Source organism: Equus asinus, chromosome 13, assembly GCF_041296235.1.
Source record: "Equus asinus isolate D_3611 breed Donkey chromosome 13, EquAss-T2T_v2, whole genome shotgun sequence".
Taxonomy (NCBI): domain Eukaryota; kingdom Metazoa; phylum Chordata; class Mammalia; order Perissodactyla; family Equidae; genus Equus; species Equus asinus.
In genome coordinates, this window is record NC_091802.1 from 41,277,377 (window position 1) to 41,302,885 (window position 25,509).

At 57.5% G+C, this 25,509-nt stretch overlaps 1 protein-coding gene across 8 annotated transcripts; it reads right to left on the bottom strand.

Moving 5' to 3' along the window:
• Positions 1-3,003: 3,003 nt before the first annotated feature.
• JUP (junction plakoglobin) lies at positions 3,004-25,490 on the bottom strand. 8 transcript variants are annotated; one of them, XM_070483250.1, is made up of 15 exons: positions 16,952-17,091; positions 16,616-16,777; positions 14,826-15,041; positions 12,869-13,128; positions 12,394-12,632; positions 11,428-11,629; positions 10,659-10,803; positions 10,429-10,532; positions 8,870-9,208; positions 7,187-7,342; positions 6,856-6,975; positions 5,411-5,561; positions 5,156-5,277; positions 4,534-4,573; positions 3,004-4,267 (listed from the first exon to the last, which is right to left on the bottom strand). In XM_070483250.1, exons 3-15 carry the CDS (start codon positions 15,031-15,033, stop codon positions 4,116-4,118), a joined length of 2,238 nt encoding a protein of 745 aa, XP_070339351.1. In that variant the 5' UTR covers positions 15,034-15,041; positions 16,616-16,777; positions 16,952-17,091; the 3' UTR covers positions 3,004-4,115. The 8 variants fall into 8 exon arrangements, with proteins under 8 accessions (XP_070339351.1, XP_014689171.2, XP_014689172.1 ...); XM_014833685.3 differs by lacking the exons at positions 16,616-16,777; positions 16,952-17,091 and adding an exon at positions 25,191-25,490; XM_014833686.3 differs by lacking the exons at positions 16,616-16,777; positions 16,952-17,091 and adding an exon at positions 25,191-25,371 and having other exon boundaries at positions 14,826-15,038.
• Between the last annotated feature and the right edge of the window lie 19 nt (positions 25,491-25,509).

The window sequence follows — 25,509 nt, forward strand, 5'->3', positions numbered from 1 at the left end:
TTAGTTTTGAATAACTTTTTGGGTTTTTTAAATTGCCAGACTTTGAGAGTTTTAGGTTCACAGATGATCGCATTTTTAAGACTTAGCTCAACAACTTGATACTGAAACCCCACCTCGTTGGATTCTGCCTCTCATCCTGGCTTGTTGCCATTTCTGGGGAGCCGTGGTTCTGCCATCTTGTGAGTGACTCCCTCGCTGTCAGCGTGGCACGTGCTGTTGTGAATGGTGGCTCTGTCTCCATTGGTATTATTGATACCAAGGTAGACATGTTGACCATGGCAGGTGGCAGGGACCTTCCCCCAGACCTACAGGGCCAGGTTTCTTAGTCCTTGGTGTGGCTGCTCCGTCAGGTCTGCCCAGCTCACCTAAGCCCCCGTTTCCCTTTCTGGTCTGCTACTTAGTCAGCCCCTTTGCTGAAACCCAGACACTCAGCTCTTCTGCTGGCTCCCCTAAATAAGCCTACCTAAAAGGAAGAGGTTGGGGGACTGGCCCCGTGGAATAGCGGTTAAGTTTGTGCGCTCTGTTTTGGTGGCCCAGGGTTCACGGGTTCAGGTCCAGGTGCAGACCTATGCACCACTTGTCAAGCCATGCTGTGGCGGGCGTCCCACATATAAAGTAGAGGAAGATGGGCACGGATGTTAGCTCAGGGCCACTCTCCCTCAGCAAAAAGAGAAGGATTGGTGCCAGATGTTAGCTCAGGGCTAATCTTCCTCAAAAAATAAAATAAAAAATAAAAGGAAGAGGTTGGTCCAGGAGACTCATTCCTAGTCATGGCAGACACGGCTGGTGTCTACCCCACGTCGTCTATGTCTCTTTTCATTCTTACTATCAGAACCTGATTTTTATCAAGGGAGCACGTGTGAAGCTAAAATGTTCTCAATTTCCCAGCTGCGTTAGCAGTGAGGGAGGGTCATGTGACCGTTTCCAGCCAATGTCCAGATATGTCCCTGTGTGGATGGCCCCTCTGGAAAACAAAAAGGCACAGCCTCTGCAGGAAAAAGCCTTCTGCCCTTTCCCCCCTTTCCCGCCTGGAATCACTGTGCTTTCTCATTTCACTGTGTTTGGTAGGTGGAACAGGCATCGTCCCATCTTACAGATGAGAAAATTGAGGTTCAGAGAAGTGAACTGACTTTCTCAAGGCTACAGGGCTCAGACGGAACCCACACTAAAGCTGAAAAGGTAGCCAACTCACTCCTTTGAGATCAACTTGCCTTTAGTTCTCTTTCTGCCCAGGCTGCCAGGGAGCTCAGTATCTAACGTGAAGTCCAATCACAGCTAGTATTAACCCCTAACATGGGTGCTTTGCTGTCCCTTCCTTTCCCTTGTCCTCACTGCCTGTCACGAGGCTGGAGAGCAATTCCTTCCTGTAAGCCACCTCGGATCCTCTTTTGGGAAGACGGGGGCGGGGGAAGCGTGCTGAGCTAACTTTCATTGGCCTTTCCAGGTCTTCTCTCCACTCTGCCCTGGGAATGGGAGAGGACATGAATGGACCGCACTGATGGGCCCTCTGGTTTCCGGTTGGGTTTGGCCCACAGGGAGCACCTGTAGAAGGAGGGAGTCGAGGTCGCACCTCCCTCTGGGGCAGAAGGGGCCTCCCCTTGTCAGGAGCCTCAGGTCCTGTCCCCAGTAAGCACTCCCTCCCTTCGTGAGGCCACTGTCATTAGCCCAGGGTACCGCCTCGCCCTTGCTGTTTCCCATACCTGCCCACACCCTGGCAAACTGTCCCTTTACCAAATTCTTCTCAAATGACACGATTTGAGTGTTTCCTGCTAGGGCCTTGCTGTGGGCTGAATCTGTGTCCCCCTAAATTCACGTGCTGACGTCTTAGCCCCCAGTGTGATGATATTTGAGGTGGGGCTGTGTGAGCCGACAGCAGGATGGCAGCTCCCTACAAGTCAAGAAGTGGGCTCTTCCCAGACCCTATATTGGCTGGCATCTTGATCTTGGACTTCCAGACTCCAGAGCTGTGAGAAATAAACGTCTGTTAAGCCACTGTTTATAGTATGCTGTTCCAGCAGACTAAGACAGGCCCCGAACACAGGGTACAAATGAAGGGCATTGTTAAAAGACCGTGACCTCTGAAAACCCACCCTGAGCCTCCCCTCCTACAGTGCGTCAGCGTCAGCCCATCTTCTCTCGCCTGCGCCATCCAGCCGCCTCCTAATGGGGCTCCCTGCCCTGCCCCCAACATCACAGCCATCCCTGTGCCCTCGATCCTCTGTGAAGGAGGCCGTGGCCTCCCTCCACCACCGAGCTCCAGGCAGGTGTAGAAATGAGACAACGGGCCTGGTGAGAGCAGACCCACAGGTGCCATGTTTCAGGGGTGCTGTAACTAGCTCTCCCCAGGAAAAATTTGGGGACACAGGTGGGGGACCATAGATAAGCTGACAGTCGGAAACATGATGGGTGAAATGATAGCCATGCACAGGGACTATGTAGCAGAGAAGGGGCACCAGCTCAGCCTGGCCGGGACAGGTGGACGTCATGGAGGAAATGTTCCTGGAGTGAGGTCTGAGCTGGATCCCAGTGAGTGAGCAGGGACAGGCATTCCAGGCAGAGGGAATGGCAGGGACAAAGATCAGGAGGCAAGAAAGAGCATGGAGGATGCTGGCTGAGGGGACAGCGGGGGGGTGGGGGGACAGGGTCTGGGACGAACCACCACAGACCAATAAGGGGCCTGGACCCCAAGCTATAGGCCACGGGGAACGTGAAGCCCAGGAGAAAGCCGCTGAATCTGCATTCAGGCCGGACAGGGGCAGGGCAGGGCTGGGGGCTGAGAGGCCAGCAAGGAGGCTGCCCACTGGAGAGATGAGGAGGGCCTGGTGGCCCCGAAGATGGCGCTCCCTCCAGTTGTCTCTTCACCCCCCCAACCTCCTAAGACTCCCCTCTCTCTGTCTTTCCTACACACAAGGCGGCCGTGAGGACACGAGGGATCTGGCCAAGGAGGGCGCCGGGCTGCTAAGGGGTCTCCCCACCCCACTCCCCTAAACAGCCCCCACTGGATCTGTGTGTTAGTTTTATTTTCTTTGCTTTGGTCTATACAAAAAAACCAATAACCAAAAACATAAAGCGATAATAATAAAACTCTCCGCCGGGACCTCCCCAGCCCCCACCCCCATGTGCAGGAGGTGGTGGCGGGAGTCTGAAACAGGAAGGGGAAGAGAGCCCCTCACCGCACACCAGAGGGGTCAGCCAAGAGCACTTCTCAGGGGTCAGCTAGGGCAGTCGTGTGGGTCCACGGGCCCCCCCCCCCCAGGAGGGGGCCAAGCCAATCAGTGTCCTGGAAAGAGGCGGGCAGCATCCTGGAGCGAGCGGGGGACTCTCTCCACATCTCCACCCCATGTTCCCGCACGGTCCCTGAACTTTTCAGGAGAAGCTTTGGATTCTGGGACTTTGGGTCTTAACTTGGGTCCTGGAGACCCCACGGGGCTCAGGACTGTTGGTCAGGTGGAGTTCAGTGAAAAAAATCAGACCCAGAGCAGGAAACACAGCCCTGTGGAGACCGGGGCAGCCCAGAGGGCCAGCAGGGGACAACAGAGTGGGTGGTTTGAGTCTAAAGCTGTGGTGGCTAGGGCCACAGGACCCTCTGGAGCCCCCTGGAGGCGTGGGGCTTGGTAGGAAATCACGGCCCCACTGCCCCTGGCTCAGGCCCTTTTCTGTCTTGCCCCACCGCCTGCACATAGCCTCTCCGACAAGGAGCCGCACCTGGGGGGTGGGGCAGACGTAGCGGGGTCAGGGCAGGCCTATGTCCCCTACAGCTCATGCCACCCTGTGTCACCTGCCTGCTACCCACAGAAGGGGCAGGACTCCTTGCCACCAGCAAAGATAACAGAATAAGGCAGCCAAGGCACGCCTTGCCTTCCTCAGGGGAACTCACAGCAAAAGGCCCCATACTTGCTCCCCCCAAAAAGGAGCCAGGGTTTCAACAGAAACATGAGAGGGCCTCCATGAGAAGGAGGTTCTAGAAGGAAGAGAAGGCCTCCTAGAGAAGGAGGTTCTAGAAGGGAGGGCCTCCTAGAGCAGAAGATTCTAGAAGGACGGGAAAGCATGTCTCAGCAGCTCGCAGGCATGAGGGAGGGCTGCAAAGTGGAAGGCACCATACTGGGGCCAAGCGGCTAGGCCGGGATGTGGTCCGCCATGGTGTAGGGGGGCCGGAGGCCGTCGCTGTAGGTGTCAGTGGGATAGTCCCCGTCCACGTCCATGTGCATGTCCAGGCCATCCAGGGGCACGTCGCTCGAGTACATGGGGCGGTAGGTGGCATCCATGTCTGGGGAGGAGAAGGGGCTCCGTTCAAGGTCTGCAGGCCACGCTGCAGGGGGTCTGGACTCCTTAGCCTCCTCCTCTCCATCTGCCCACCCCCGGTGGGCCTGATCCCCCCAAACTCCCTTGTCAGGGGACCTAGAGGACATGGGGGTGCTGCATGGTGGTTGCCACTGGTCCTTTGGCCCTGGAGACGTGCCTCTCCCTCGCCCACAGCCACACAGCCCCTCCCACAGGGCTCTCCGGGGTCCTGAGGACTCGGCACACACTCACCATCTCCGTAGGGCTCATTGATGGGGATCATGCTCTGGGCCTGAGGAAGGAGACACAGAGAGACGTCAGGGAGGGGGAAAGGAGGAAAACGCAGGCTCTGGGCTGGGGGCAGCGCGAGCCGCTCCTGTAAAGAGGGCCGGGGCAAAGCAAAGAGCCGTGGAGGAGCTGAAGATAAGAGGGGTTACCCAGTGCCCTGATGAACTCCTGTCCTCAGGCACCTCCCTGAGGGTCGAGGGTCCCACTGCTCATGCTTGAGGGCACCCACAGAACTAGAGTATCGGTGGGAGGGGAGAGGACTGGAGAATGGGTGCCGGGAGCTGCCACACCCAGAGTCAGGGCAGCCACTGGCCTATACAGCACCTGTGCACAAGTTAGAAAAGAAACCCCAGCCTCAAACACTATATTACTTAGAACAAAATTAAATGGCCACTTCAGTAGGTCAAAAAGAGATACTACTACTACCCAGTCTACTACTTCCATCTGCTGGACATTGTCATAAATGATCCAATTATAAAATAAAAATCTATGAAGTTGACACGATTAGGAGCTCCCTTAAAAGTGTTGTCCTTATGCAGTGCGCAACTTGCACAACAATATGTTGCAGTCCAACCCAGGTACTCACAGCCTCCCAGGCAGCCGGGTCATGCTTGAAGAGGGAGTTGGTGAGTTCCACAGACACGCGCTTACGGTAATCTGGGTTCTTGTCCTCGGAGATGCGGAATAAGACGGCAGCGGCGTAGGTGGCTGAGCAGAGAGAAAAGGAAAAGCCAAGTCAGCACCTACCTCCACTCGGGCTGAGGGAACGAGGCCCAGCCTCCTCCCTTGATCCCTCGCCCCCTTGCCCCCTCGCCCCCTTGCCCCCAGCCCAGCCCCTCACCGGTGCCCTCGTTGTGTGAGTGCAGCAGCTCCATGAGTGGGGCCGACGCCCCCTCAGCATCAATGGCGTCGGCTGCCTCCTTGTCCTGGGCCAGCTCGCACAGTACCCCGGCGGCCACGCGCTGGATGTTCTCCACCGAGGAGTACAGGAGCTGGGGGAGGGGGCGCAGGGGGAGGAGGTGTAAGGCAGGCCGGCAGCGCACCTCACAGCCCTGCCCATCGCCACCTCCCCTTTCTAGACAACCCAAGCTCATATGAGAAAGTGTGGAAAGTCTAAGAAAAATATAAAGAAATGGAAAAGAAACCCAGCCACAACTCCCCACCCAGACACAGCTTCTGTCAACACACTGGCGTATTTCCATTGGATTTTCATCATAGTACAACATTAATTTTGATTCCTGTTTTTTTTCTCCTGACATTATAGCAGAAAGCATTTTCCTATATTACTAAAAAGCTTTTCTAAAAATCTTTGCGTTCATATTGATAAAAAACAAAGAATGCTAAAAAGCAAAACAACAACAAAGACAAAAAAACATCATGGATCACGATTGGCAGTGGCTATGGCACCAATCCCTCACTCTGAACTCTGGGACTTAAAGGGAAAAAAATTCAAAAGCCAAAAGTTCTTCAACATCATTGTATATAATGGATCATTCTTTGTTGAACCATTCCCTCATCACTGGACATCTTGTTTGTTTTCAATTATTATCAGTAACATGGAGATTGTTAGCTGTTTGCCCCTATTTTAAATTAAGCGATAGCATAAGGAGAGAGGTCCAGACGTGTTCTAATTGGTCAAAGCTTCCCTGCACAAATTGCAAACTTGCCTTCTGGAGAAGTTTTACGTCTTAGCTCCCATCAGCAGGGTATGAAACTGACTATTTCATTGCATCTTCACCAGCACAGGCCACTCCCATTTTTTTTTCTTTGCCAACTTGATAGTGGGAAATGGGCTCTCATGGGATGGTAGCAGGGTGGGGACATCATTTTTTTAAATTCCTGGATTTGAGCATTATTTGTTCAGGAGCCGCCTGGGGATTACTCCCAGCTCTGCCCATTAACTACGGGGTCTGGTATGAATGAGCTCTTTTATATGAAGGATATTAAACTCTTATCTGTTGTGATGCTCACAATTATTTTCCCAGTTTGCTGTTTACTTTTTAATACTTTTTAGGCTGTTTCTGACATACAAATGGCTTTAATGTTTATATGGTTGAATCTCAAGATTATTTTTTTCATTTGTGATCTCGTCCCTTGCTTTTGAGCTTGGAAAGCCATTTCCATGCGAGGTTTGCTAAGTGGTCACCCCTGGTGCGGCCATTTTTCTCCAAAGGTCTCTTGATGCCTGGTCCAGGCCCCTCAAGCTGTGGCTGCCAACCCTCCCCTGTCAGCAGTGGGGACAAGCAGGGGCGTGGGGCCCTCTCCTGCCCACCTAGCCAGACTCACCTGCACAAACAGGGGAATGGTGTTGAGTCGGAAGATCTCCATGCGGTTCATAGGATCCCGGGCGAGGATGTGCAGGGCTCCAGTGCAGCCCTCCACAATCTCCTCCATCCTCACGCCATCCTGCACGAGACGAGGCATTGGGGCATGACGACAGGTGGCTCCCTTAAACATGGCCACACGCCCCATGACACTCTGACAAACCTCGGTGGTCCCTGGAGTTGGCATCAGTTCCAACTCGCCTCTCTACTTACACACTCATGTGCACACACATTCACAAGGAGACACCCTGACCCCCAGGGAGAGCCGCCACAGGCACCAACAGCTCACTCACTGTGTAGGGCTGCTGTGTGCCTGCAGCCACATGGCGCTGGGCATCCTGGTGGGCCTTGACCAGCAGCTGGACGAGGCGGGGGATGACCGCGGCCTCCTGCAGTGGGGCGTGGTTGGCTGGGCATAGGGCCAGGTTCCTGATCAGGCCAATGGTAGCCTGGCAAGAAAAGGGACAACAAGCAGGGCGTTTCTTGGGCCTCCGGAGGATCCTAATTTCCCAGCATCATGTCCTCCCTCCCCTATCATCTCTCTGTCCCCGACGCCACACACAGACATGCTGGAAGATCTCCAGGGAGTCATTCTACTCCCAGCCCATGTCCCTGATTGCACAGCATCTGTGAGTCCTCATGTCTAATGGCCTCTGCTAAAATGATACCCCAGTCCAGAACATTCCACCAGCCCCCCCGCCCTGACCATCACCTCATCCCCTGTCTCAATTCCCCTTACAGATACCATAGTCTGGCTTGCTTCTCTGATACTCCCCAAACCCTGACTATCAGGGAGTGCTTGCTATGGTGACGCCCAAGCCTCCTGCTTTGGTGATGCTCATGTTGTCATCAGGCCCCAGCAGGGCAGCTCTGGGAAGAGGTCTCCTCCCCAGGTGCCCCGTCTCCCAGGAGCCACTCTGGCCTCCCAGGGTCCCTCAGGGTCTTGCAAAGCAATTGATCATTTCATTTGATCTTCAAAACAAGAAGCCAGGAGGGCAGGGGTGAAAATCCTGTGAGAGATGATGCCGAGGGAACAGAATATCTGACATGCCAAGGCCACTTATCGCTTAGGCACTGGGTCGGGATGCAAACCCTCCCCCACCGTGGGCTGGCAGCAGGGACCGAGCCCAAGGAGGGGCCACACGCTGCCCTTTTCCCCTCACTATGGATTTTGTTTTAATTCAATGTATATAATCACTTAGAGTCATTCTTATCTGCACTGTTAAATTGTCTACAACTCAGCCAACAGGAGCCCCTGCCAGCTGGCTCTCCTCTACCCAGGCAGCCTCCTGAGGAGAAGGCTTCACCCCTTCACCTCTGACCCCCCCATGGCAGACACTAATGTCCCCTAGAATCCCCTCTACCCTTTGCCTTTTTCATATCCCTCCTGAGTTTTAGCAGGACACACAGCCATCTGACACATAACACACTGCTGGATGTGGCCAAATGACCAGGCTCTGGGGTGTGGGCTGAGGTGATGTGTGCCTTTCTGGTCACTACGAGCCCCTTCCCCCTTCTCCGGGGCTAGAACGCATCTGTAGGGATGATACAGTCCCACCGCTTGCATGAGGACAAGCCTCTCGTCCAGACCCTCTGACACAAGAAGGATGCTCTCTGGACCAGCAGCATCACCTGGGAGCTTGTTAGAAATGCAGAGTCTCAGGCCCACCCCAGGCCCACTGAATCAGAACCTGCAGTTTAATGAGACCGCCCAGGGCGGTCACGTGCATATTACACTTGGAAGCTCCTCTCTGAGGGATGGCTGAGCTACAAGACGGAAAGACCCTGGGTCTCTCGAGCAGAGCCACTGTGGAGTTCTAAACCGTTATACAAGAGAGGAACCAACTGCCATCTTCTTGGAGCCACTGGATTTTAGCGCCTCTGCTACAATACTGTGCCTGTGCAGACACAGCTCCTAATCCTGCTGCAGAGGGCCCCTCCCCCTCCCCAACCCCCACCACAGCAGCAGTTGGTACCTTGACCAGCGGCCACTGGTTGGGCTGGTTGAGCAGCTTAACAATGGCCGGGATGCCGTAGTTGAGGCGCACAGAGTTCTGGGCCATCTCAGCCTCAGGGTGGCGGCTGGTGAGGTGGCGCAGGGCACAGACAGCTGGCTCCGTGATGTCGTCCTTGTCGCCGGCGCGCAGGATGGCGTGGATGAGCGCCTCCACGCCGCTGTTCTGCGTCACCAGCGTCTTGTTCTTGCTGTTGTTGCATGTCAGGTTGGACAGGGTGCCCGTGGCGCAGGTGAGGACGTTGACGTCGTCCACACTCAGCTGGTTCACCAGAATCTTCAGCACGCTCTCCAGGCCCTCCTAGGGTTGGGGGAGGCGGCGGAGAGTGAGGGAGACTCCCAACTCCAGGAAGTCTTCCCGGGTATGTCTGAGGCGAGCGAGATGGCCTAACGGGGTCTGAAGCCCACTCAGCTGATACTCGCTGGGGCCTCCCTGTGTGTGCCCGGGAACCTCCATCCCCGTGATCTTGCCATCCAGGAGGGGCAGCACCACCCTGTGGGGCAACTGAGGCTCAGAGAGGTTGAGGGGCTTGTCCCAGACCCATAGCTGGTGGGTGGATCTGAACCCAGGCCTGTGTCTAAGCTCCAGGCTCTTTCCTCCAACCCCTCCTGCCCCTCCTCTGCATCCTCAGATCCAGGCAGAGCCCTACTCAGGCCGAGGGAAGGCCCTGAGGCCAGGAGGAAGTTGTTGAGGAGGCCATGTGCCTCAGCGGCCGAGCTCACCCACTTTGACATGTTTCTCACTTTTCTGGGCCTTCACCACTGCCCCTCAGTATCCCCAGGCCAAACCTACTTTCAGGAAACATGCCTAATCCAGAAGCCTCATTTCTCCCAGGGGGTGCCAGTGGGCCTTGCGGTGGAACAGAAAAACCCTAGGGTCTGGGGTCAACAGTCCAGGGTTCAAATCCCAGCTCTGTCATTTACTAGCTGTGACCAAGGGCCATAACTTAACTCCCTGAGCCTCTGTTTCTTCATCTAACCAACAAGGCCCCAAACTCTACTTCCGCCTGTTGAAAGGGGTAAAGGAGCCCATGTCCGCAAGGGCCCAGCAGAGTCCAGCGCACGGTAGCTGCTCAATAAACAGTCTGCTGATGGGCGGCTCTTAGGAAAGGCAGTCAGGTTGGCAGGAGGGACCAGGAGCCTTGTCCTGAAACTGTATTTTTCCTTATATTGTGTTTTTACGTCACTGGGGCCCCCAAGTTGTCTCTTGGCACACGATAGCTCCCCACCCTAGGGTCTAGGTCAAAACTGCTTCCCTAGTACCACCTGAACTCCAGCTTAGTGACATCAGCCCCCTTCATCTAATCTTCTTCCCAAATCCCTAATAGGGAGTAGAGCCTTAAGCTAAAGCCATGAAGGTCTTCAGGGTACTTCCAGCCTCAGCCATGACAGGGCAAGACTGAGAGGTCCCAGGCCTCCTGTGGCACCTAAAGTCAGACTCCCGGACAGGAGGCTGGACGTGCTAAGACGGCAGGATGAGGCGGCTGAAGAGGCCAGCCCAGGCCAGAGCGTCTCCCTCACCTGCTTGGTGGCCACATCCGAGAGGTTGCGCAGGGTCCAGAGGCAGTTCTGCACGAGGCGGGGGCTGTTGCTCGTCAGATGTTTGCCCAGAGCCTGCATCCCACCTGGGGCAGGGGTCAGGGGTCAAGTCAGCCATAGGAGAACACAGTTAACGGAGCCTGGCCACTAGACAGGGACCCCATGCTGGCCCTCGCGGCCACATGGGCCACCTCACAGTCCATAATACTCACCGGCCTCCACAATGGCAGGCTTATTGCTGGGACACACGGACAGCACCTTGAGCACACGGCTGGTGGTCCAGAGCAGCTTCTCGTAACTGTAGTTGCGCATGATCTGCACGAGGACCTGGGGTCCTCCGTTGGCCAAGATGATGAGCTACGGGGAAGAGGGAGCATATGTGTAAGACGGACAGAGACTATGACAAGGGACAAGGAAGGGCGAGAGGGTCAACACAGCTGTCATTACTGAGCCTCAGCGAAAACCTGAATAGCTTTTGTGACTACTAAATAAGCCAAAATTTTGAAAAAAGGGTAATACACACTGCTGGCAGGGATGAGGTGAAACTGTCCTAACACACATCGCCACTGAGGGCACTGAAAACAATACAGTCCTTTTGGAAAGCAATCTGGTAATCGGGGTAAAGTCTAGAAGTATTAAAAACCCTTAGCCCTACAGATGAAAAATTTTCCACTCTTTGGGAAAAGCTGTGTACCCAAAGATGTTCATTACAGCATTGTTTACAAAGGTGGAACTGGGAGCAATCTAGATGCCCTCCCTCAGAATAAAGCCTGGGGCCTCCACTTAATGAAATGGGCCTTGCCATTACAGAGGGTGGTTTTGAGGACAATATAGCAAAAAAAGATTTTAAAAATATCGTCTAGAAAACAGATGCAAAGCTGTACATTTGCTATGGCCGCAGCTACATATAAATATGCCCGTGGATGGAAGGGGCCTTAATGGTGGGCTGCGGGTCCTGGTTGGGGGTGGGGAGGGGCCCACCTTGCTCTCCTGGTTGCCGTAGGCCAGCAGCTGCAGGCAGTCGGTGGTGATGGCCAGGAACTTGGGGTTGTTCTTGTTGAGCAGGGGCACCATCTTCTGCAGCCCATCGGCCAGGCGCACCGCCATCTTGGCGCCCTCCTGGTACAGCAGCAGGTTGTGCAGCGTGGTGATGGCATAGAACAGGACCGACTCCACAGGGGAGCTGGGACGGTGGCCAGGGGGTTAGTGTGAGTCGGGCCTGGCAAAAATGTGGGCCACCTCCCCCAGGAAGCCTTCCCCAATACTGATACCCCTATGGCAATAGCCCTTTGCTAAAATACTGTCCCTTGACCCAGCCCCGCTCTCATGCACAGAGCACACAGCACCTCTCCTCTCCCCCTGGGACCATGACTCCTCCTGATCCTCGGCTCCCAGCCCAGTGCTGAGCACATAGTAGGTCCCCTTGAACAGCAGTCCCTACTGAGCAAGTACCATGTGGAAGGCCACGTGCTAGCGAGGCCCTGCAAGGGGCTCAGAGGGGAGAGAGATCAGCATCTCCCCCTCAGGGAACTCGCAGCCTGGGATGGGGATGAGGAAAGAAGCTGCTCAACACTGCAGGGCTGGGAAAGATAAAGGTGGCAAGATACTTTGCACATGCTATTCCCTCTGCCTGGAAGGCTCTTCCCTTCATCTACGCTGGCTAAACTCCACTCATCTGCCAACTCCCTGCCATCAGAGTGAACAGCCTCTCAGCTCTGAGCAATCTCACACACCTCTGCCTTGGCCTACACCGTACCTGATAACTAACCTACTAATTACATGCCTGTCTCCCCTGCCAGGCTGTGAGCAGCTGAGCACCAGCACTGGGCGTGGTTCTGCACCTGGCACATGGTAGGGGCTCAATAAATGCATGGAAGCCCAGGGAAGGGAGGGGGGAAGCCCAAGCGGAGGAGGCCCCAGGCTCCCACAAGGAACAGGAGAGGGTACCTGAGCATGCGGACCAGGGCAGGAATGCCGCCTGACTTGAAGATGGCCAGCAGCCCCTCGCGGTGGTGGGAGAGGTTGTGCAGGATGCTGGTGGTGCAGCGGGCTGTGTCCAGGTCGCTGGTGTTCTGCATGGTACGCACGACGGCCGCCACCAGCTGCGGGGAGCCCATCAGTGCCCGCCGCGACGCCTCCTTCTTCGACAGCTGGTTGACAATCATGGCTGCCTTGGTCACCACCACCTTAGAGGGGAAGCAAGGATGAGAGGAAGTGAGCAGATGGGCTGGGCTGGCTGCCACTGTGAGAAGGGGGGGCCAGGAGACCCCCCCAAAGCTCAGGGGGACCCAAGTCAGACTCTTCCCACTGATGGGGCTCTAGGTCAACAACCTCTCTCCACCCCAGGGAGGGTCCTCCCCTGCAGACACTTGACCTCTCCCCTCCCTGCCCTGCCCCGACCCCAGCAGGGCCCCTCACAGACCGGGTCCTCATCGTTGAGCAGTTTGGTGAGCTCGGGGAGGGCACGGGTGGCCAGCTCAGCGTCGTCCTGGTAATTGATGAGATGTACGATGGCCGACTTGAGCAGCTGGGATGGCTCGGCCAGCCGCTGCAGGTTGGTGGTCTGCCCCTCCACCTGGGTGGCCAGCAGCAGCGAGTTCTCCTCACTCGGCACGCCAGGACACATGGCCTCCCGCACCCGCTTGGCTCTGGCCGTCGTGGACATCTGGTACTCCAGGTCACCTGGGGGCCAATAGGCAGAGACTGAGCAGCAGGAGGTGGACAGGGGATGCTGCAGGGCACGCCTTACAGACAGCCCACTTGGGTTCTCTGGGCTGCCTCCCGCCCCAGGACAACTCGCGGTTCTGCCTCTAATCAATGACCTTGGGGAGGTCACCATCACCTCAGTTACATCATCTGTAAACGGGGGAACACTTATTCTGTCCATCACAGGGAATTCTTATGAGAATTAAATGAGATAAGCGTTGTGAACTGCTCTGAAAAGAAAGGAAACACGAGCCTGGCACACATCACTACAAAAATGTTAGCGATTATTACTGTGAATAGGAAGAGCTGACATTTTCTGAGTACTTGTTATGTGCATAGCAGTGAATTAAGAGCTCTTCTTATATTTTCTCTTTTAATCTTACAACAACCCTATAAGGTAAGTACTATTATTACCTCCACTTTACAGATGGGAAAACTGAGGCACAGAGGTTAGAAGAACCCAAGCTGCGATCTGAACTCTGACAGCCTGACTCCAGAGCCCAAACCCCAACTCTCTGCCCCGCTCTTAACCATCAGGGGGATAGGAGGAGACAACCCAGGTCCCTTTCAACCCTGAAATTTCGTGATTATATATATTACACTCTCATCATCCCCAGAGGAAGCAACTCTCCCATTGTATGGGCAGGCACGTAGAGGCCCAGAGGGCTGCTCAGTATCAGAGGGAAAGCCAGGACTGTGGTTTCAGAAAGCAGGACCTGGGTGGGTCTGGGAGTCCCACAAACAGGTGCCCAGGCTGCCCTGCCCTGGCACCGATGCCCCAGGGGAGGGAGGCAGAGGGTCCACCCTGCAATTAGCCAGGAAGGAGGAGACATCCACATGGCTCTCCCACCTGGATGCTGCACTTGTAGCTACTGACACAATGCCCGGCCCTGCCAAGCCGAGAGGCTTCCACCTGCTGCCAGGGAGGAGCCCCCCGGGGTGCAGAGGTTGAGCCCATAGTGCCCCAGCCCACCCTGCACCTTCCCCAGCTCCCACAGCCCAACTGCTGCAGTGTTCAGGGCCCTGGAGGCATCTGTGGATGGCGTTGGGACCCAGATATGCCTCTCCCCCACAGGCGGGGTGCCCTGGGCTGGCGGGGCATCCCCATTCCTGACTAAGCCCCAGCACTGGGTCGGTCACCCCACTGCCTGGCCTTGGCCTATGCGCATGTCAGCATATGGTGGCCTAGTCTCCTCCCCACCCCCACCAGGAGCCCCCAGGCCTGAGAACTGCATCTCCTCTACCAGACTGGGGGCTCCCTGAGGGCTGGAGTTCTGCCTGCCCATCAAACTTGAGGCTCCTGGAGCAAAAGGACTGTGTCTTCCCCGCAGACCACGGTTCTCTAAGGGCAGTAGTAATGCCCCCTCGTCGTGCTGTAAGTTCATGGAAGGCAAGGACTGGGCCTCCTCCTTCAGACTGGAGGACAGGGTCGAGGCCTCCCCTCCACACCAGAGGCTCATGGAAGAGGAATCTGCCTCCCTCCCAGGTGGGGGGTCCTGAAGGAGCTGTGCCTCCTCCCTCAGACCGGGTGAATCTCTAAGAACAGGAGCTGTGCCTCCCCCCTCAGATTGGGAACCCCCTAAAGTCCGCCTTCTTTCTTTGGACCTCCCTCCAGAGCCCAGCCTGGTTTTCTGCTGGAATATTCCCATGGAACAGTCCCCAGGGATCCCGACCTTGGCTCTGGGGCACCCCCTGGGTGTAGGTGGTGGTCTTCTTGAGCGTGTACTGGCGCCCACAGGCCTCGTCCTCCTCCATCATGCCCTTGCTGCTGACTGAGGGCACGCAGGTGTTGGCGCCTGAGTGGATGCCCGAGTCGTAGGTGTACGTTTGCTGCCACTCGGTCACCTTGATGGGTTGTTCAATCAGGTTTATCATGTCCATGGTAGCTGCTGGGGACACAAAGGAGGGATGGGAAATCAGCCAGCCCCAGTGGGGCGTCCCACCGCCTGGCCCTGCCCCCAGCTTCAGCCCATCATCAGGCCCTGCCTGTCACCCCTTCCCCTACCACAGCCGTAAGGGCCCCAGTGGGCTGCCGTGGATGGAGGTGGGGGCAGAAGAGCACCAGGCCCAGGGAGAGACTGACCATCATGGGACACCCATGTGTGAGTCATGGGCTTGCGTCTCTGACCTCCTGCCAGGGTGGGGTGAACTCCATGGTGGGTGGGGCAGTAAAGGGCCAGATACCGCAACCCAGGCCTGGGCTCACTCACCTTGCAGTCCCTGCCCAACACTCCCAGAGCAGAAAGCACTCACGGCCTCCAGCAGCTTCTGGGGTCCCACAGACCCACCCCCACCCACTGGGTCTCCCTGGGAAAGGCTGTGGAGTGAGGCAGCTGCACCCCAGGCACTGGACAGGACACCAGGTCAGGCAGGGAAGCAGCCAGACAGGTTTCTCTGGGGAGGCGAGGAGCCTGCTGGAGTAGTGGAGGGCGCCCCAGGCTCTCTCAGAGACCCTAGGATCTCACTTTCCTGCAGATGGGGCAGCATCACCAGTGATCCCAGAGGCCCAGGCCCTAAGACCCCGGTCTCTCCAGCACCCCACCTCCTAGAAGCCCTTCCCAGAATTCTGGGTCCCACCGACCAGTTCAAATCTCAGCCACATGCTACTGGGACAATTCAGCTCTCCGGGGAGCCTCCGTCCACATCTGTATAGCGGGGTAGGACCACCTCCCTCGTAGGGTGTTGCGAGGACCATATTTGTAAGAACCCAGCACGGTGCCTGGCGCATAGTAGGTACTCCACAATGGTGGCCATGGCTGTGGCCACCAGTACTGCCTCTCCCCAAAGGCGTATTCTCCCCTCCTGGCCTCCTCGAAGCTGAGTGAGGGTATGGGGCGGGGCAGGCCTCAGCAGTGACTGCTCTTCAGGCGCCCCTCCCTCTCTCCCTGCAGGGACTGGGGGGACACTTGAGGTTAAGGAAGAGCTGGGCCTCACTCTGCACCAGGGAGGTGAATTCCCACTGGGTCTGTTCGGCTGCCCTGTCTCGGGAGCTGACCTCCGGCGTCCCACCCCTGGGAGGAGGGGCAGGGGAGCTGTGCTCCAGGGAGGGCCCTCCTTGTGCCAGACCTTTTACTAATGCTACCAGCCTCAAAAGCAGGTTTTGAGGCATGTGCTTGTTTCCCCATTTACAGATGGGGAAACTGAGGCTGCACCAGGTAAAGTAGCACAGTGGAGAAATGCCGGGCCCAGGCACAGGCACGAGTGACACCCACGTCTGTGGGCTTTGCACACCAGTGTGACCTCAGACAGCACGCAGACCCTAGGCTGGTCCAGCCATGAGGTGGCAGCCCCAAGCACCTCAAACCTGCTGTGTTGGGGGACGGGGTGAGGACAGGGGTGGGGTGGCCAGTGCAGCCTGGCCCCACCCCAGGAGCAAAGGTCACCAGGGATATGTCTTCCCAGTGCCACCCTCAAGGAGGAGGATGAAGGATTCTTCAGGTCTCCTCCCCTGCCGTGAGCATACCTGTAACAGGCCGAGGCAGGAGTCCGAGCAGCTCCAGCCATCACTTTCCTCCCCTCGCATCACCCCAATGACTCAGAGTTTCAGGCCGATAAACAGAAGCAGGCTCAGAACACCAGACAGCAGGTTCAGTGCCACCAGATGTGTCCAGCTGCTTCCCAAGCACTGGCCAAGTGTGGCTATTTCAGGAGGAGCTCCCCGCCCCCACCTTAACCACACACTGCCCAGCACCCCGCCTCCCTGGAGGGAGAGAGAGAATAGAGGAGAGTCTGGGAGGAGTAAGCCTGTCACAGAGCCGCCCAGGGAGGAGAGAACTCGCCCAGGGAGGAGAGAACTCACAGGAGGCTGGGACAGCCCAGCCGGGAGCAGGTGAAGCTGCCTCTGTAGTAAATACAGTTGCATTAACCCTTTAGATTCCACTTTGCCAGACGAAGTGGACGCTGTGCCTCAGTCTCCGGACGAACTGGACATCTGCAGCTCTGAGCAGGAAAAACACCCCGGGCAGGTCGTGCAAGTCGCAAGGCCCTCGCCAGGAAAGCCGGCTGCTACCCCCGGGGCTTCTCAGCCGCCAGAGGGGCGTGGGCCTGGCCTGGAACCTCAGGGATTATCTTCCCTCTGGCCCTGTGTCCAACATCCACCGAGTTCAAGGCTGGCCACAGGAGGGGCGTTGCCTCAGCAGGCCCCTCACCACCCCGCCCACCCAGGCCTGGAGCCAAGAGAAGCTGAGGGCTGGACAGCCGCCCAGGGGCGAGACAGAGGCCACAGGGAGGTCAAAGGGTCCACGGGGGAGGGGTGTCCGTGTGTTTACTGACAAATGAATCTCCTGCTTCCCCGGAAGCGACTCTGGCAGGCATTTGATTACCCCAATTTCTAGGTGAGGAACCTGAGGATCCACATGGAGAACATGGCGTCACTGCTCAAATCCAGGTCTGCTTCACTGTGTGAGGCAGGGCCGCCCCCTACTCCTCACTGGGGATCCAGGGAGAGAGGGATGCCCAGGGTCAGGGAGCGAGGGCCAGACACCCTGCTGCAGAGGAGAGCGAGGGGCAGGGTGGATGAGGGCATGGCTGGAGCTGAACCCCCTGGCCAAGGCGGGGCTGGAGAGGCCTACGGTGCTCACAGTGGGAGGCAGAGGAGGGGCCGGGAAATCAGGAGTCCCAGCTTCCAGTCCCAGCTCTGCCACAAACTTGCTGGGTGTCCTTGGGCAATTACTTTCCCTCTCTGTGCTTCACCTACAGAAAGGGTGGCTCAGGTGATCTCAGAGGAATGTTGATGTCTAAGACTCTAGGAATAAGGAAGCAGGATTCTCAGGATGGATAAGAGAAGGCGGAGGGTGGGCAAGGGCAGAGCAGGAAAGCAACTCAGAGAGGACACACACCAGAACTCTCCTTGAGGGAAGGACCATGGGGAGAGCTCTTCCTGCAACAAGAAGGCCAGAAGTTAGACCTCAGGCAGGACGGTCAACCAGCCCCACCTTTCTCCCCATCTACTCCCCAGGAGAACCAGGGAAATTCTCCCAGAAGAAACACAAGTGCTGTTTTTGCAGTTCCCAGGGTGGAGGGGGCCGCACCCAGTTTGGTCTCATCCCTCTCCACCCTGGACCTGAAGTAAGACCTGCCACAGTGTCCCTGGACAGAGCCAGGGTGGAAGCGGGTGAGACAGACGTGGGCCCTGCCCATGCACCCTGGCCAGGGACGGGCAGAGCCAGACACAGAGCGGTTGTCTGAGCTGAATGGGGGGCCTTTGTTTAGCACACGCTCTATTGTTGGCAACATGGAAGGAAGAAGCCAGTTCAAAGATCACAGGGTGGGGCGGAGAACAGCAAGGGACAGGAAGACAGAAGATGCGGACCTGGAGAGGGTGTGCAAAGGACCCTTCTTCCCCCAAAATGGTCCACACTGGGTAGGAATCTTCGAGCAAGCAACGAGGCATACCCTGCCCTTCATTCCTTCTTCCTCCCTGGCTCAGTCAACCAAGCGGGTTGGCGGTGGGCACCCTAAAGCCAAGACTGTCCCAGCAGAGTGTGGCCCAGCCCTAACGTTAAAAATAACTCCCACCAGAGCTACATCAGGCTCCTGCCCCCACCAGCACCCGCCGTCAGTGACGGGCACAGCTGGGCTGGGCTGCAGGGCGCCAAGTGTCAGTAAGACACCTGGAAATAGGGACAGGAATGGGCTGCCAAGAGGCATGCTGGACCCAGGCTCTGAAACCCTGCATTAGAGGATGAGAAGAGCAGGCAGGCCCAGGTCCCCCGAAGTTGCTTGGGCCAGAGGCCAGCACCCTGTGCAGACTTGGATCACCTGCTCAGACAGTGACAGGGGAAGGGAGCTATGGGCAGGGCGGGAGGGCATGGGAGTCAGAGAGGGGCTCCATCCAGGGCCATTACTCCCTGGCCCTGTGCCCTTGGGCAAGTCACTCAATTTCCTTATGGCTCGAACACACCCATGACCATGGGAGCCCTGTCACAGTAAAGGCCCAGGCAACCGTCTTTCTCTTAGAGAAGCAAAGAAATGACAGAGGAAGTGGCCGGCAGAGACAGGCCTGGCAAGGTGCCTGGCAGGCAGCCTGCTCTTTTGGGACCCAGGCCTCCTTTCCCTGACCTCAGACGAGGGCTAGGCGGGGAGCTGCCTCCGAGCCCTAGGCCCGAGTCCCTGGGGTGGGGTGGAGCATGGCTGGAGAGGAGGAGCTATGTCCGGGTCCTGGGAGGGGAGAGGAGGCCAGGTGGAGACACCGCACTGCCCTCACCCCAGTCATATGTGCTGCCTCCTGCAGCCAGGGGTGGTCAGGCCAGCCAGGCATGGACATTCCCCACATAGCAGCCCCCAGGGAGAGGCTGGCTCAACAGGGTCAGCCCCCACCCTTCCCCACTCTGTCTCTGGCTCCAGCTGAGATCTGGCCAGCGGTCCCAAGCACAGATGGAAACAGACTCTAGAAAAGTACAGAGACAGACGCCAGTTCTTCCCTTGGGAGCCCTGTCTCCCCCATCAGGCTGGAGCTTCCCAACTAGGCCTCTCCCCTCAGACCGGCGACTCCAGGAGGAAACTCCTGCACACTAGAGATTCCTTGGCAGAGACTGTGGTCTCACCCTCCCCGAGACTGGTCTTTCCAAGGGGGCAGAGACTAAATAAAGCAGGCGCCATGCATGGCCAGGGCCCTGGAGACAGTGAAGACAGAGGAGCCCATCCTGCACTTCCGGAGGAAAACCCTCAGTTCCGGTCTGGAGGACAGCCCAAGCTGTCCCCAGGACCGGCTGGGGGTGGGGGAGGCTCAGGTCAGGCTGACCCAGCTGCTGTTGGTTTTCTTCCTTCTGGGCTCCTTCCCAAAGCAAACAAACCAGGGTGGGAAAATGAAGGGGACCAGGAGGAGCGGAAATGTCCACCAGGTGGCTCGACCCCGGGAGCCTCTGGGCTCCCCTGGACAGGGCTCCAGCTGGAGCTCCATTACCAGCTGGTGACCCCGGGTGGGCAAAATCCCAAACCGGCAGATGACCCCAAACCAGGGCTCCCAGGAATGGAAAAACACTTCACCTAGTCTCGGGAAACAACAGCAAGGGGCTGACGTGTGTCAGTGACGTATCTCCAGCCACGAGTGCCCACTGTCCTCACCTGACCACCTCCAGGGAGCTTGGGCAGCCCTGACCCCAGCTGGCATCCACCCCCTAGCATGTGATTGCCCAGGGGTTCATCCTGCAGGGGTGGCTGCCTGGCCTTCTCCTGGAAGCGCAGAGAAGACCCGACTATTAGTTCCCTGTTCAGCATTTGCTGGAGAAAACTCGGATTTAGATAAAGGTTTGGATAGAATTTGTTACTGTATGCAGAGCATGAGATCATCGAGATCGAGGCTAAGAAACAAGAGGATGCTAAGAAAAGAGAAGGGAAAGAAATGTTAGCGGTAGTTGCCTCGACGGAGCGGCATCATGGGAGATGTTTTTTCTTCTCTCATAAACTTTTCTAAACTTCCCAACTGCTTTGTAAAATGATCAGATATTACTTTTTCAATCAAGAGAGAGGAGGAGTCGTGTAGTCCAACCCCTGTTCACCCTCAAATAAGCAGGTACCGATTGCCCAGCCCCGTTCCAACTCTCCTCCCCTCCCCGCCACTCACTGGAGACAATAAACCGCTGTCCCCATGGTGGGGACAGAAAGCAGGCCATGTAACCCACACGCAGGTCTCAGGGAGCTGACCTTCCAGCCCTGAGGGCCCCCAACGGCTGAGGTGCCAGGAGCAAAGATGAGTGGTCACAGAGCTTTCTCTTCAGGCTCGGCCAAGGAAATTGCTGGAAACTGGGGCAGTCCATGCCCCCAGACCTCCACAGCTTCAACTGCGTCCCAGGAGAGAGGCCTCACAGTGTCCCTTACAGGGACACAAACCCCAGTGAGCTGCCCCAGCCACACTGCTCTTTCTCTTCACAGGGGTCACTGGGCCAGCCTGCTCATGGACACCTGCCCCTCTCACTGCCCGGGCCCTCTTCTCCCAAAAGACACAACACTAAGAGTATCCCCAGGGACCCCAACAGACCTCAGACTCACCCCAAAGGGCACGGATCCCTGCCTGCCCTCTCTCCTGGGGCAGGATGGCCTCCCCAGCTCAGAGGGATGGTGCCCTCCTCATCCTCTTCAGAAAAGAGTCAGCTCTGAGCCTCCCTCTCTCCCCGGCTCTTCAATTCAAGATCTCCTCTCTCACAGGAGGGTCTTCCTCCTGTCTAGCCTCCGCTCCAACCACAGGAGCATCACTTCCAGATGTTCTTGTGGCCTCGGGGGGTGACAGAAAACTGCAAACCCATCAGCCTCTTGCAATCAGGGTGACAGCAATCAGCCAGACTGAGTTCATTCTCTTTCCTTCTCTGCCACATCAAGTCCTGCAGTCTTCTCTTCTCCAGGATCAATACTCCCCATGCCCGGGATCCCCCCCTGACTTCAAGGGACCCAGAAGCCCAGTGCTGATAGGCCCAGGACCCAGGTTGTGCCGACACAGACAGAACCCCGATTTTGGGGTCAGGTACCCCGTTGGCAGGTGCCAGAACCAAGCAGGTCAGAGAAGACAGTGACACCAGCCCCTCCCTCGAGGACCAAGGTTCTAGCTGACCCCATCCCCATCCCCAGAAAGGCCCCCCAGCAGTCGAAAACCCCTACTCCCAGCACAGAGTCCCCCAGGCTCCAAAGCAGAAGATGGCCGGCTCCCCGCCCAAGAGCAGCCTGGCAGCACTGGCTGGCACAATCCAGCGGGACGCTGGCCCCGTCCTAAATCTGACTCTCATTTCTCTCCGCTCCACCAGGAGCAGGCCCCCTTTATCTTGGCACAGCCTCAGACCCCAGCAAGGCAGACAACTCCCACTTCCCATACAGGGACAAGCCCAGAACAGCCCAGGGCTCTGCCCTACTCAAGCCAGGGAGCACCAGGAGCTTGGACCCCTGCCCTCTTCTCTGCGCCCCAACCTCCTCCTCCACAGCCCCTGGCCTTGGGGAAACAACTCCCTCCACCGAGCCCCAGGGGAGGTTTCAGAGTGCTGCAGGCCAGGACATGAGTCACCCTCACCTGACAAACCTGCTCCCACCTTCGCCACCCATACACACCTTCCTGGGCCCTTCTGAATTCTCTTCCACCAAACGCCCAAGCAGAGGCTCTTAAAAAGGGGTGGCAGAAAAATTCTTCACAGTGGGGGTGATACAGCAGGATGGGCTCTAGGTCTGGAGCCAAAGGACCCAAATGCAAGTCTTGACCCTGCTTGGGTCTCGCCGTGCAACCTTGGCCAAGTTACTTAACTTCCCTGAGTTTCAATTTCCTCATCTGTTGAATGGAGTTAGGATACCTGCCTCTAGGGACAGTCATAAGGATTCAGTGAGGACAGTTCATCAAAGTGTTTGGTATCTGAAAAGTCCCCCCCTTGCCTTTTAGGTAACCATGTGTCAAGTACCTACTGCATAGGTAGGTATTATTATTCCCATTTTGCCAAGGAGGTCACTGAGGCTCAGAGAGTTGAAGCGACTTGACCAAGGCCACATAGGTAATGAGTGACAGGGGTGGGATTCAAACCCAGCTCAACCCAAGCCCAAACAGCTCTTCTCAAAACTGCCTGACTATAATCTCTCTCTGAATAAACAGCCCTTCCCTCCTGCAGGTGAGCCAATTGCCTCTTCTCATTCTAAGGTAGCTCCTCTGCCCAACCCCTCCCAGGCCAGGGGAGACATCCCCTGCAGCCCCCATTTGTGCATCTACTCCCCGTGGCTGCCAAGCCTGGTCTGAATCTCCTCCATTCCTACACATTGCCTTCTCAAAGCCTCAGCCCCGGGGAAGCCCAAAGAGAGGTTCCAGAGGGAACAGGGTGGAGCTGGGGTGCGGGGCTGGGGCGGGGTGGAGGGGGTGGAGACGGCTCAAGGCACCCAAACTAGGGCTTGGTCCAGCAAGAAGTGACTAATTGGCCCCTGCCTTTTTTCCCTTCTCCCTCCTGTCCAGTAAGCAGCCAGTTTTCACCAGGCACCTCCTAGCAATACTTCCTCAGTATTATCTTTTCATCACAGCCACAAACCAGATTAGCTAAACTAATCATTGAACCAATGTAATTACAATGCCTTCCCCTCCTCCACTTTGGCAGAGAGGAGGGAAAACAGGTTATTTTTGCCCAAACTCCATACCCTTGTGGCTCCCCAGAGGTACCCCACCCACCAGAGCAGAAGAAGGATGGGGGTCCCTCCTCAGTCTCCCCCTAACCCAGGGCGGGGCCTGATCCCTGCCCAGGGGCACATGAGCAGGGAGGGTCTGACCCTCGCCCCCACTCTTCCATCTCCAACCACCCAAGAGGAGGTAGGGTCTTCCCAAGCGAGTCAGGGCAAGCAGCCCCGATTCCCCCTCAATTTTCCCTTCCCCCCAGGACTGAGGGAGAACCTGACACTTACATTCTCCCTCTGTTCCCCAAGGAGGCTGGGCTCCAAATCCCAGCAAAAAGACCACACTTCAGATTTTTTAAAACCTGTGTGAAAGCGGAGGGAGATCCCCAACTCTGGCCAGGAAAGGGGCTCTCAGGGAATGGGAGTGGGGTGACCAGTGCAACTCTGCCTGCAATATTCTCCCTAAAAGCCTTCCTCCTGTCCCAACGTTCCCCATCAAACTCTCCAGGAAAAGGGATGGGTGGGGGACGGACTGCAAAGCCTCCAGAAGGAAAGCACCTTGGGAATCCAGAAATCAAATGGAAATCAAGCCCCATTGCTCCTTGCTTTTGGGCCTCAACTGCCAGCCAGCTAAATAACGTGGGGGATGGGGTAGAGGAAGAAAAAGAACAATCGCTCCCCCCACCCTCGTCTGTTTGGCCCGGCCCTGCCCCACCCCCATTCCTGGGGAGGGGGGCAGAGCTGGGGAGAGAGCCACTCGCCGAGGCCTCAAGCGAGGGGGTGTGGTGGTCCCCGGAGGCCGGAAGAGAAGGAAGAAGCTGCTTCCCCTTTCGGCCCACCCCCCCCCACCCCATCCCGGCCCCCACCTCAGGCCTCAGGGGCCCAGCAAACAGGATGGAAGTGGGGGCGGGGAGGCAGGGTCAGAGCGCAGGCACTGGCCTCGGTTCAGCCAGGCTGGCTGGGGGAGGGGGCTTTGCTCAAGAAGGACCCCGTAAGCCTGGGGAAAGCCTTGGGCAAGGAGGCAGGAAAACCCCCAGAGAAAGCTGCCCTGAATACTTCCTACTGGAAAGTTTGTTTTGGGTGATTTTTCCGACAATAAGAGGAGAGAAGAAGGATGGGCTTGTTCCTACATCAACACTCTGGAAGTGGCATCTACTGGAAACTGGGCCAGTCAATTCTCTACCCATGCACGACCCCTCCGCTCAGACCCCCGTCCGAGCCACTGGTGCCAGACACCAGCTGGGCGTGGAGCCGGGCTCTGCGCCAGTCCCACTATCATCCCATCCCACCTCCCCTGGCGGAGCCCTGGCCCGGCACCCACCGGAGGGGAGGGAGGCGCCGCAGGCACAGAACCAACGAGGCTCCGGGAGTTGGGAGGGCAGAGCCTCTGGACTCCGTGTGCTCACCTGCTCGGCAGGTGGGGCCCGCGTCGCTGGGAAAATGTGCGCTCGGCCCCCACAGTTGGGCAAGCCGGGAGCAGACAATAGGGCCCCACCCAAGCCTGGGGGAGTAGGGAGGGAGGGAAAGAGAGGATGACGCGTGAGGTGGGGTGAGGGTGGCCCCAAAGAGACCAGCGGCAGCAAGTTTCCAAACAGTAAATTCCTGACTACAGAGTGAGCCCTGGGACGCAGGCGGAGCAGGTCAAAGTCTCCCCGCAGGACTCAGGGAGAGTCAGGGACGCGGCATCGGGCGAGCTCCGCGGCCCCGGGGGAGGCGCGACCCCGGAGACACCTGCCCTGATCCCTCTCCACCCTTCCCAGATCTCCGACTCACGGAGCCCCCAAGCGCACTCGGCCCGAAACCTCACGCCCCTTTAGTCGCCGCGCCCAGGACCCCAGCGCGCCCCCTGCCGCTGGTGCAGGGTGGCGCCCCCTGACGCCCGCCCTCACCTGCCCCAAGACGGCGGGGATCGGCCGCTCCGCCGCTCGCCGCCCTTCCCTCGCCCCAGCGCTACCTGCCCCGATCGTCCGCACCTGCGTGTGGAGCCTGGCCGGGCTGGGTAGGGGTCGGGCCGGGCTGGGAGCCGGCGCGGGCAGCGAACTGAGCTCGGCGCGCTCGGGCGGCGGCTGCTCCGGACTCTGGCCAAGGCAGCAACTCAGTAACCGAACAAAAGGCGAAGGGACCTGACAGCCAAGCCACGCCTCTCGCCCCCTCGAAGCTCCGCCCCTGAGGGAGACGCCCACCCGCTAATACCGGCTCACAGGCCGCCTCGCCTGACTGTCCCATCGAGGGGCGGAGCCTCGCGCCCAGTTCTCTTCCATCGCCACCTCTGTTTATCCGCTGGCCATTGGC